Here is a 12,453-nt window from a genome sequence, read left to right as displayed (position 1 = left end):
TCATTAAGTTTGAACGAGGTCGTATAGTAGGGCTATGGAAGCTGTGTGATTATTCTACGGTTCTGCAGAAAGACTTGGCAGGAATGTAGCACATGATTGCTGGCATCTTTGGTCAAAGGAATGTGCTGTCGCAAGATGACAGAGCTCCGGATGGCGACGTGGCACCACCGAGAGGGAAGATCATCGTGTTTGGCGTATGGCCCTGACGTATCGTATTGCATTTGCAACAGAGATTTGAGCAGCAGTTGTCATCACAGTGACACAACAAACTGTTACAAATCGGTTACGTCAAGGACAGCTACAAATCGGACGCCCTATAGCGGGCATTCCACTGACTCCAAACCATCACCATTCACGACTTCCCTGGTGTCATGCGAAAGCTTATTGCAGGGCAGAGTGGAGGTGTGTTGTGTTTTCTGATGAAAGCTGGTTCTGCCTCGGTGCCAGTGATGTCCGTGTGTTGATTAGAAGGAAGTCAGTTGATGCCTGCAACCAGCCTGTCTGCGTGCTAGGCGTACTGGACCTACGCCTGGAGTTACGTTCTTGCGTGCGATTTCGTTGACAACTGGAGCACTATCGTGGTTATCCCACGTACCCTGAATGAAAATTTGTACGTCAGTCGGTTGTTTCTACCTGTTGTGCTGCCATTCATGAACAGCATTCCAGAGGGAGTTTTCTAACAGGTTGACACTCGCCCAAGGACCACTGTTGTAAACCAGCACGCTTTACAGGGTATCGATATGTTGCCTTGGCCTGTTCGATCACCAAATCTGTCCCCAATCGGTGACATATGGGACATCACCGAACTCCAGCGACATCCACAAACAGCAAAAACCGTCTCTGTATTGTCAAACCAAGGACAACAGGCAAGGAACTCCATCCAACAAATTGAGATCCGGTATCTGTTCGACACGATGGATACACATTTGCATGCTTGCATTCAAAATTCTGACAGTTACACCGGTTACTAATGCAGATTTATGTAGCAGCACCACACATTTGCCGTGGCTTATTTAATGCTTACATTAACCTGTTACCTAGAAAAATGTCTTCTAGAAGTTTCATTACTCTAAATTAATCACTTTTTTCTGTTGCGACATTTTTCCGTCTTGTATTATAAATCACCGAATTACGCAGTAACTTGGCACATAGCAGGCACAAAGACTGTAATACGTATTAGTTGACCAAGGTATCATTTTATCATTAGGACGTGTAGCTCGCCAGACGGTCAAACTGTGACCCCATGTGCCACAGCAATAACACAACCTCCATCGGCTGAAGTGAGAAACATGAATGATGAGACTGGCTCGGTCCGAGTTAACTGTCAGTATATCCGTGTGACAGAACCCTAAATTTGGCAACACTTACTTCGGTAGTGTTAAGTTTTTAGTCACCGTCAGTTGTACCGACTGTTTTGGCTTTGACCTACTGAATAAAAATATGCGTCAAATGTGCAAAGTATATGATTTATTTTAGTCATATCTTATCTAAGGAGGCAAAACCTCAAAAACTGATAATACGGGGGTCCAAAAACATGTATCCACTGTTTAAAAGTCCACAATTTGCAAACTAATTGACGGAGTTGTTTCATTTTTAGTGAAAGTGTAGCTTAAAGACCAACTTAAAGATATCACTGTAGGTGTTCGAAACGGTCACCATTAACATCCACACACAAACGATGCCGCCGGACTGCAGCACGAACTACTTACTGCAACGTGTTCAGTTGGATATTTGCACATGAATATACGATGGATTCTCGAAGTTCATCCAAGGTGCGTGGCTTTTGTCGATAAACAACGTCCTTTAGTGTTCGCCACAGGTAAAAGTCCAGAGAAATTAGGTCTGGGGAACGTGGTGGATACTCCACAGCACCTCTACGGACTATCCATCTTCCTAGTAGATTTTCGTCGAGATACGCCCTAACACGATTTTGATAGTGGGCTGGGGCACCATCTTGTTGAAAGTAAACTCTTCCGTCTCCATACAAGTCTCGGATGGCAGGTAAAATAGATGTCTGAAGCTTCTGAAGGTACACCTCACCGGTAACTGCACCGTCAAAGAAGAAGGCCCGATCAAGCCCAGGCAAGACAACCCACACCACACATTTATACTCCTGGCAAATTCACGGCTTTGTCTACATGGATGTTCGGATTTTCGGCGGCCCAGTAGGTACAATTGTGGCGATTTACTGTACCACTGAGTTTGAACTGTGCTTCATCAGACCACACAATGATCTCTGCAAACTCTTCATCGTTGCGCACCATGTTAGTAAACCACTCGCAGTACTCCATTCTACGATCTGGGTCGTCCTCGTTCATTGTGTGTAGCAATCGTGGGATGTAGCACTTCCACTTTGCTGTCTTCAAAATTCGCCGGACACTTGAGCGACTTACTCCAGTATCAAGGGCACACTGTCTCACAGACTTCTGTGGTGAGCGAGTGAATTGTTGTAACACACGATGGGAGTTAGCTGGACTTGTTAGTGTTACAGTCGTCCAGATCGTTGTTTGTGTACATCTTTAACTCAGCCTTCGGCTACAAATTTGTCTCGAATGCGACGAATCGTTAAACGTGTCGGTGGCTCTGTTTGATACTCATTTCGCCATTTCCGTTGAACCTCATTAATGTTTTCGTACTTAAAATACCACTTCAAAACTGACTTCCTTTCATCGAATGTAAGCCTTGCGCCAGCCATGTTTACTCGAGTAATTAGGTGCAACTAAGAACAAAACACTAACTATCTGGCGACTGTCATCTGACAAAAGAATACAACGCAATACAACGCTTGTGTAGCGATTGCCGGAACTACAAACTATTACACTACCAAAGATGAGACAACTCCGTCAATTAGTTTGCCAGTTATGGACTTTTAAACAGTGGATACATTTCTTTGGACTCCTTTGTATTCCTTCGTACATTACGTGTTCTCACTTCTCGCTGTATGAGATTACATACAACAACGTCGAAGATGATCGTTTTGGTGGTCCAGGTGCTATGGTGTGGGGAGGCATAATGATGCATTGGAGTAATAACCCAAAAATCTTTTAAAACAGTGCTGTCACTGGTTAATGTTTTTGTAATACTGTACACTGCACTCCTTCGCCAAATGCGTCTTCTCAGATATGCATTCGGCCATGACTTCATCTTTATGAATGACCAAGCGCAACGGCATCGAACAGCATTTACCCTTGGAACGACAAAATATTCAGCGAGCGGATTGACCTGCCCCCGACTTAAATCCCATCGTGCACGTGTGGGACTCCTTACCAGCCTGTCCAGCATGGAAGAACGCTGCAGAGAATGCACTGCCGTCATTGGTGATCACTCACTCTATTAAGAACCATGTCTCACCTCATTTAATGTCCAGGGGACCCCCATAAAGCATGGTGACTTCAGGGTAACTGTTACCTTTCAATAAAAATATCATTTCTGTTTGTCTCACTGAGTTTCTTTCAGTTACCTTAGCTGCAATACACTGTAGCAGCTCTTTCTACGTATGGTCCAAGTTTTATCGAGCTATGCTACTTGACAGTCATATATAATGCGGGAGTTACTTCCGTTCTTAAGTTTAGTGCACCAGTTTATTTACTTACCGCACTGAGGACTCATAAAACTTCACAAAGAAATGGTAAATGACCTTTAAAATTACGTAGCTCGCGCTCTCTTAAGTCATTGTGGCAGAAGACTCGTCTACAGTGGTAACGTATTGGGTCAGTACTTGTACAGAGCGAACCAGAGCTACACCGATAAAAAAATTAGAAGGTTGTTCAGGGATATTTTCTGAATATTTTGGTTTGAGGGACCTGCAGTTTCTGGTGCCTTGTTTCAAACTAATTACATTTCGCTTGATTTTGTGCTGCCATTATTTTTTGTAGTTACTGTACATTATAATAAAATATGTGCAAAATAGTGTAAATGTCTGTAATATGTGCTGTGGCTTCGTTTGGAAACAAACTTGTTCCATTCACTCCTGGTACTGGGTGTGGACGACAGTAGCGCCCACTGTACTCTTTGTCCTCAAACTTTTGGGGACTGATGGCCTTTCAGTTTAGTCCCTTTAATCTCCAAATCAACCAATCAAGCTTGCATTCAGTACCGCTCCGTCTATCTCGGTTTAATTTTTCCAGCAGTGTTAGTTGTACTGCAATAGTGATACGCAGTAGTATGGGCACGTGTAATGATATGGAGTTGGCCAATATACAAATTAATTCAGCGGACTACCTCTGGGTAGCCCACAATGCCTTCAAATACGATGCTCAACATTTTAATATATTCCCTCTTGTTATTCAAGTACTGCTAGTACTACAGAAAAAAATGAACCTGACCTTTTTGTAGCAAACTTAATGTAGTTAAATTTTGCACTTGGGTACATTTTTGACAGAGGCTACAGTTTTCGAGTTATTCAAGAAAACGCATGTGAAGATCACTTTTTTCTGGAGTAATTCAAAAACTATGGCCTTGGGTGAAGACGCAGCCCAGCACAGAATTTAACTACATTAAATTTCCTACGAAAAGGTTCTGTTCATTTTTCTGTAGGACTAATAATTTGCATGTAGCGAGCGAGAGAATATGAAAATCTTGCACATGACAATTGAAGGCGCTGCGGGTTGCATAAAACATGGTGGTAGGGGCAGCTGATATACCGGGTGATCAAAAAGTCAGTATAAATTTGAAAACTTAATAAACCACGGAATAATGTAGATAGAGAGGTAAAAATTGACACACATGCTTGGAATGACATGGGGTTTTATTAGAACAAAAAAAAACAAAGTTCACAAAATGTCCGACAGATGACGACGGCCAGCAAAACGTCAGTAACTGCTACCGTGACCGGTGAGAGGTACGCCGATATGTTACAGAATTGCATCATCCCCAGCCTGGCTGATAAACACCTGCTGGAACGTACGATGTTTATGCAGGATGGCGCTCCACCCCATATTGCTAGACGCGTGAAAGATCTCTTGTGCGCGTCGTTTGTTGATGATAGTGTGCTCAGCCGCCACTTTCGTCATGCTTGGCCTCCCAGGTCCCCAGACCTCAGTCCGTGCGATTATTGGCTTTGACGTTACCTGCAGTCGCAAGTGTATCGTGATCGACCGACATCTCTGGGGATGCTGAAAGACAACATCCGACGCCAATGCCTCACCATAACTCCGGACATGCTTTACAGTGCTGTTCACAACATTATTCCTCGACTACAGCTATTGTTGAGGAATGATGGTGGACATATTGAGCATTTACTGTAAAGAACATCATCTTTGTTTTGTCGTACTTTGTTATGCTAATTATTGCTATTCTGATCAAATGAAGCGCCATCTGTCGGCCATTTTTGAACTTTTGTATTTTTTTGGTTCTAATAAAACCCCATGTCATTCCAAGCATGTGAGTCAATTTCTACCTCTCTATCCATATTATTCCGTGATTTATTCAGTTTTCAAATTTATACTGACTTTTTGATCACCAGGTACTTGTGTACGTGCCCACTGAGCGCATTGTAGAGCTGGACAACGGCGCTACGCTGTGCCTTTTATTGCAGCGACGGCAACCACATCACAGTACTTCCATTTGTACAGAGGTGTCTATGAGAAACCAGATCCTTCCATTTTACAATAACTGTATGTTGCAGGTTTTTTTTTGTGAAGTTTTTTTTCACCGAAACAAAGGCAACTGCAGTAATAAACCGAATAAATAAAAAATACGTTATTATTAGTTTGCAAGGAGGAGCCAGAGACATGGGGGTTCTCTACACCAAGATATACAAAAAATTTCGCTGATCAACCTCAGAAATTTTGTTCGTGCATTCGAGTTCACGCTGTACACCCTCTCATGCATAGCCTAACACCAGCAAAAGCTCGTTCAATGGGGGTATCTGAAGACATTTGGCATATGAGCGCTCATTGTGAATTTGGATCATGAAGTGATATCACTCACATAGGAGAATGATCTGTAGAAAAGGGTAAAGGGATGTTAGTTAATGCTATATGGTGGCCTCACCTTCTTGAATTCTTGTCCCTCCATGCTGTTGGTTGACGGCCCCGGCAGTGGCTGCTGATTCGACTGGTAGTGGCGCGGTTGCTCGCTGCCCATAACACGTGGCGCCCACAGCTAGAAGACGCCCATGTCAGCCGACGGCTGTGGCGAGCGACCAGGCGATTTTCTGCAACATGAGATCAAATTCAAATGTTCGAATGTGTGTGAAATCTTATGGAACTTAACTGCTAAGGTCATCAGTCCATAAGCTTACATACTACTTAACCTAAATTATCCTAAGGACAAACACACACACACCCATGCCCGAGGGAGGACTCGAACCTCCGCCGGGACCAGCCGCACAGTCCAGGACTGCAGCGCCTCAGACCGCTCGGCTAATGCCGCGCGGCCAACAGGAGATCGCCTGCTAGAAGCTGCTCATGTGCTGAGGATGACATATCGAATGTTAGCCTTACAGTTTTAATTGTCACCTCGAAAAACATTCAGGAATTGTACAAAAACATGTATGCTTGAACGTAAGACAAGCCTGCAGATTGCATTGACTTTGACCACGAACGGCACTTGTTCAGTGCCCTAAATACGTTACAAGTGTCAGTCGTGGTCTGTGTGATAAACCCTTTGCATTTCCTTTATGTTTTGGTCTTCTTTAAAGGCAAAGAGAGAAGATGAAGCGGTAGCCCATCATAGAGCCTATGCCTACCGTGATGTATTTTTTTGACTTTCAGTTGTTAAAAAACAGAGGATTTTTTCTGGTACCAGTAGGGGGAAGGAAGGATTCGCGCTCAGCTAGTGAACGAGTGAGAAGCACGCCATTTTTAGCGAGTAATTGTAGACCGCCATTTTGGGGTCGCTATGAATAAGTGAGGAGTATGTATTTCATATGTGCACCGTTTAGAAAAATACAGTATTGTTTTATTAACAGAAAGGTCGTGTGAGTTGTTATTTCAAAGAGTACAATAATTACAAGAACTGAAGCCCACCTGTGTACTTTGGAAAATTACGAAGATCCGATAAGCTTAATGGGAACACGGTCAAGACTTCAAAGGTGAACACGGCGACCAAACGTAGCATTATAAAGAATGGTAAGCACAAATCTACAGCGGAGAAAGAAACTACTTCGCCCTGCAAAATAATATGAACTAATACGAACTTATTTCCAGGCCTAGCTCAGCTTACTGTGCTCATCATTCATGCCGAAAAATTAATCTCATTAATTCAATACATTTTAAAAAGCCACGCATTTCAACATTTTATTATCATCTATTCTATTATTTTATTATATTATATCTGTATAGGTGTGAGAACATCATGTCGGAGCTACACTACTGGTCAAGAGTTTTGATCACCCGTGAAGAAAGCTACACACTTTCAGAATAGAAATCACACAGCCAACCGGTTCAAATAACTGTTTCGTACATTGACCTTGATTTCGACACCTCTAAGGATCTTCGTACATCCATATTTAAATTGGATGAAGGTGGGACACAACTGGTATCATTTTGTTAAAAATTGAAACTCCTCCAGCTGTACTTAAGATTTTATATTTATCTGGCTACTAGTTTCGACGTTGCGTCAACACCATCTTCAGGCCCGTACACTTTGATGAAATCAGTTGCGTGTGGCTCAGTACTAGAAGTCCACAGTGAGACCAACACGTGCTCCACATGGATGGCGCGCAGTAATTAGTACTACTAACCTGTAGTTACTGCCCTCCTGGCGGGCAGTAGTTAGTACTACTAACCTGTAGTTACTGCCCTCAATCCATGTGGAGCACGTGTTGGTCTCACCGCGGACTTTTAGTACTGAGCCACATACAATTGATTTCATCAAAGTGTACGGGCCTGAAGATGGTGTTGACGCAACGTCAAAATTAGCAACCAAATAAATGTAAAACCTTAAGTACAGCTAGAGGAGTTTCAATTTTTAACAAAAACCTCTAAAGATGTCCTCTTCAATATTTTTGACATGAGCATATCTGCTCGAAACTCCGATCATTGCTTTCTCCCATTGTAGCTTTACGGTTTCTTAAAATTTCATTCTGATGAAGACATCCTTAGAGGGGTCGAAACCTAGGTCAACGTACCAAACAGTTATTTGCAACCGGTGGCTCTGTGATTCGTATGCTGATACGTATATACGGTTGCTGAGAGACAGCCATGTTTAAAACTGCTATACACTTTATTTAAAAGTACAGACACTTCGTAAAAACTGAATAGACCAGCAAAATAAATATTTTCTCTCTCTTTCGTTAAGTGCAATGAAAAATTGTTGAGATTTTAGTCTCTTCAGAGCTGCACAGACTCTTCGGTTTCTGGAGTTAAGATTTTGTTGTGTTTGTGCATGATAGTGCTGTCCAATACGTCTCTAAATTATTCCATAGACCTTCAACATTAGATGACCACTTTCTGAACTCCGTGTCAAGTTCATCCTGTAAGAGTTCAACGGGATTTAAGTCAGGTGACTGAGTTGGCCAAATCATGTTCTTCAGTAGTTCCCAACATTTCTCTTTTTTGTTGACATACTGTCTCCATAATTTAGAAGCATCTTTGAGATCGTTGTCCTGCTTGATGGAACGGCACTTTTAATCAGTATCCTTTGATTGTCTTCATTCTTTAATGTTCCACTATCACGTGACCATCTACTTTGTAATCCGCAAATCGTCCTCTCACCATGACCGAACCTCCACCATGCTGAACAGTTGGCGTCACACCCTACTCTTCATACGTTCTGCACACTAAGATTCGTCCATAACTAACAGCTTGGGCCATTGGTGCACGCTCCAGTTTCTACGTTGTTGTACCAGTTGCAATCGATTCACCTTATTTTGTTTGCATTATAAAGGTTCTTTTGCCGCTGTACACCCCTTTACGCCTTATTCACGGAGACGATGATGCACTGTTGAGACAGACATTGGAGCTGCTGGCATACTGTTTACCTCCTCGCGAATTTCAAGTGAAATACGAGTCCTCTGACGCTTACTCTGTATGCATATGAGCTGATCTTCTCTGTACAATGTGACATGGAGTCTTTCACGTCGTGACACACTTGCATTGGCACCAGTTTCTTTGCAACGTATACACCACTGTAGCTTGAGCTACGCCAACTTTTGTTGCTCTTGTCCTACTAGAACAGCCTTCCTGATGCAGAGCTACAAGTACAGCAGGTTTTTCAATTTCAGTCTCCTGCTTCTGTCCCAATAGGAGATAACATGGTATGAATATGATCGGGTGTACAAACACTCTGCTAGATGCACATAATGTACTGGAAACTAATGTGAACTGACTGCTACACAGACAGCCGAAGGAATGAAGGCTATTCGAATAGAACAGTCTGAGGTAATGGCGAGACAGTGTTGAAGTGGATACTCATCAGTTTCCAGTTTACCACTAGGCGAACAACCTGTCGAATACACAATAGAAGTGTTTATTCTTTACAGGGTTAAACTTTTTTTTTTTTTTTTGAAAAGGAGTAAGACAAGGATGCTATCACCTATCCTTTTCAACCTCTACTTGAAAATATGATCGACCAGTGCTCATTAGATGACAAAGGAGTAGAAATTGGAGGAAGAAGAGTAGAGTGTTTGAGATTTGCTGATGACATGGTCCTTCTAGCCACAGGGGAAAAAGAATTACAGGATTCAGTGAACACCATTGAAGCTAACGGAAAAGCTATGGAATGAAATTAACACAAAGAAAACAAACGTATTGGCACTAGGAGGAAATAAAGAAACAAAAATTATGCTGAAAGGAGAAATATTAGAACAGATGCAAAATTTTAAGTATGTTGGAAGCAGGATAGACACCGACTGGACGTGCAGCGCAGAAATTAAAACAAGGATAGCAATGGCATTTTATAAGAAAAGGATAATTTCCTACAGCAGTCTCGACAGAGAACTGAGGAAAAGACTCATAAAATGTTTTGTACGGAGTGTTCTTCTGTATGGCTTTGAAACATGGACTTTGAGGAAGAAAGACTGAGAAAGGCTGGAGGCTTTTGCGATGTGGACATGGTGGAGGATGGAAAGAAAAAGTTGGACGGAGAGAGTAAAAAATGAAGAGGTACTGAGAAGAGTGGGAGAGAAAAGACAGTTGCTAGATGTAATAGAAGGGGAAAAATGGATTGGGCATATATTAAGAAAGAATGACGGACTGATAAAAACAGTTTTAGAAGGTTATGTAGAAAGGAAAAGGAAGTGAGGAAGGAAGAGATTTCAGATACTGGATGACGTGATGGACGGTAAAACATAGAGCAGCCTTAGGAAGGAAGCAATGGATCGCAGAAAATGGGGAGGCAAAGGACCTGCTAATATAGCAGAAAACTGATGATGATGATGACTTGTTTTGGGTTCTGAATAAGGATATGATAGAATATTTAAATCCCTGTTTTATCAACAAATTCATACTTGTGATAGGTGAACGGAAACTTTTTTGACGGGTAGTGTGGACAAATTGTTCCTCTATGGGGGTGCTTCCGCAACAAAGGGAGAGACGTGTTTGGTATTTCAAGAGGCATCGTATCGGATGTTTCAAGAGGCGACCTATCGAAGATTCATATTGCATGCAGGGAAGGTGGGAAAGCATCTTCCGTTAATTCACAACGCAAACGAAAGTGCGTGCTGAGTGATCGTGAGACTGTCACTGAAAAGGATTGTGACCAAAAATAACAGGTCGACAGCCGCAAAAGTCACTGTTGACTTGAATGTCGTACTCGCGAAACTATCAGTACCAACACAACACGAAGGGAGCTCGGTAATTTGGGAACTGCAGGGCGAGCTTTAATTTCAAAATCACACATCAGTGATGCAAATGCCCATAACAGGAAAACGCGGTGCCGAAGCCTTAAAACCTGAACAATGGAAGAAATTAAATTGGTCGAATGAGTTTTGTTCACACTGTTTCCAACTTCCGGCCAAGTTTACGTCCCAAGGGTGAAATATGGAAGGCGTCTGATGGTGATTTAGGCAGCCATATCGTGGTACACCATAGGCTCCAAGATTATTCTGCAAGGCTGCATTATAGCCAAGGATTATGTGACCATTTTGGCTAATCACGTCCATCCCATGATATAATATTTGTTCGTCAATGGTGATGCTGTGCTCCGAGACGACAGGGCACCTGTTCACACAGTTCTCATGGTCCAGGACTGATTCTGTGAGCGCGAGGATGAAACGTAGCATCTCTTCCGACAGTCACCAGATCTCTACATTATTGAGCCTTTGTGGGCTACTTTGGAGAGCAGGGTGCGTGATCGCTAACTACCTCCATCATCGTTAACTGAAATTACCACTATTTTGTAGGAATAATGATATAAGGTTCCCTTGAAAACCATGCAGGACCTGTATTCGTCTATTCAAAGGCGACTGGAAGCTGTTTTGAATGCCAACGGTTTTCCTACTCCATATTAGGCATGGCAGTGTGTTGTGTTTTTGGCTTTTCCATCTTTTAATCCAACCTCTGCAGTTACATAGTTAATTTTTTGTTGTTTTTTTCGCAGATAACGTCAGTAGTTTAGGCACACACTGAAATCCCCTCCCCCCCCCCCCACACACCACAGTACCGTAGCACGACGCTAGACGGGCCCAAAAAAATGGCACAGCCCGTTGGTTAATTTGAGTATAGTACGGTAATAAGATTTCTGCACAAACCTCTATTGAGATGGTGGAATTGTACACCAACAACGCACTTTCGTATGACACCGAGCTTGGTTGTGGAGACGCTTGTGAAACAAGTTTGAAAGACAAAGAACTAAGTGGAAGATTATCTCTGCGTGAAGAATCTTAAGAGAAGTTGAGGCCCTAATACTCGAAGACCAGCGCATCACCACCGAGGAGACAGTGGAAAGTGAAAATCAGTCATGAATCAGTGTTAAACATCTTGTATAACATTTGAACAAGACATAGGTCGCCGCCGGTTGGGGTGCTCAGCTGACTGAGGCAGCTGCGAAGATGTTGTAGCCGTGTCAGGCCAATACAGGTGATGTTTTTAGCGGCCTATGCATCGTGTACGACTGCTGGGAGTATGACTACGACCTCAAGGAAAAGGGGCAGAGCAAGCAGTGGAAACATGTGGATTCTCCACAACAGCAAAGGTAAAGACACAACTGTGAATGGTCAAGGCGATACAGGGTGTGTTTTTGGGACCGCTGTGTCACGTTGTTAAAATTAGGTTCGTAAGGAGCAAACCGTTTTATGATGCAATCGAAATCTCCTAATGAGACTATAGGAAGAGGCGTGACGAGAAGCTGTCTAATGTTTCTGCTCTCTGACAATGCCTGTGCTCATCCTGCACTGGACACATTCACACATGCTGCTTCTCTACGCTATCAAAGAAACAGTGTTCTCCTTACATGGTACCTAATGACTACTCCCCTACTTTTCAGATGAAGAAACCTAAGCATTGCAAGCATTTGCAAACGACAAGATGATTTTAATTGTTTTAATTGAATCAATTGTGGGAGCTTGGT

The 12,453-nt window shown here is 42.7% G+C and overlaps 1 protein-coding gene across 2 annotated transcripts in view; it reads right to left on the bottom strand.

The window, feature by feature from the left end:
• The window catches only part of LOC126262304 (venom dipeptidyl peptidase 4-like), a 181,015-nt gene that overhangs the window by 136,050 nt on the left and 32,512 nt on the right, over window positions 1-12,453 (bottom strand). For both annotated transcript variants that reach the window (XM_049958841.1, XM_049958840.1), the window contains exon 2: window positions 5,995-6,157. In XM_049958841.1, coding sequence (XP_049814798.1) covers window positions 5,995-6,087 — 93 coding nt within the window. In that variant the 5' untranslated portion in view covers window positions 6,088-6,157. The remainder of the gene's footprint in view (window positions 1-5,994; window positions 6,158-12,453) is intronic.

The sequence above is a fragment of the Schistocerca nitens genome, chromosome 6 (assembly GCF_023898315.1).
Source record: "Schistocerca nitens isolate TAMUIC-IGC-003100 chromosome 6, iqSchNite1.1, whole genome shotgun sequence".
Lineage (NCBI taxonomy): Eukaryota > Metazoa > Arthropoda > Insecta > Orthoptera > Acrididae > Schistocerca > Schistocerca nitens.
This window is presented reverse-complemented; position numbering and strand designations above follow the sequence as displayed.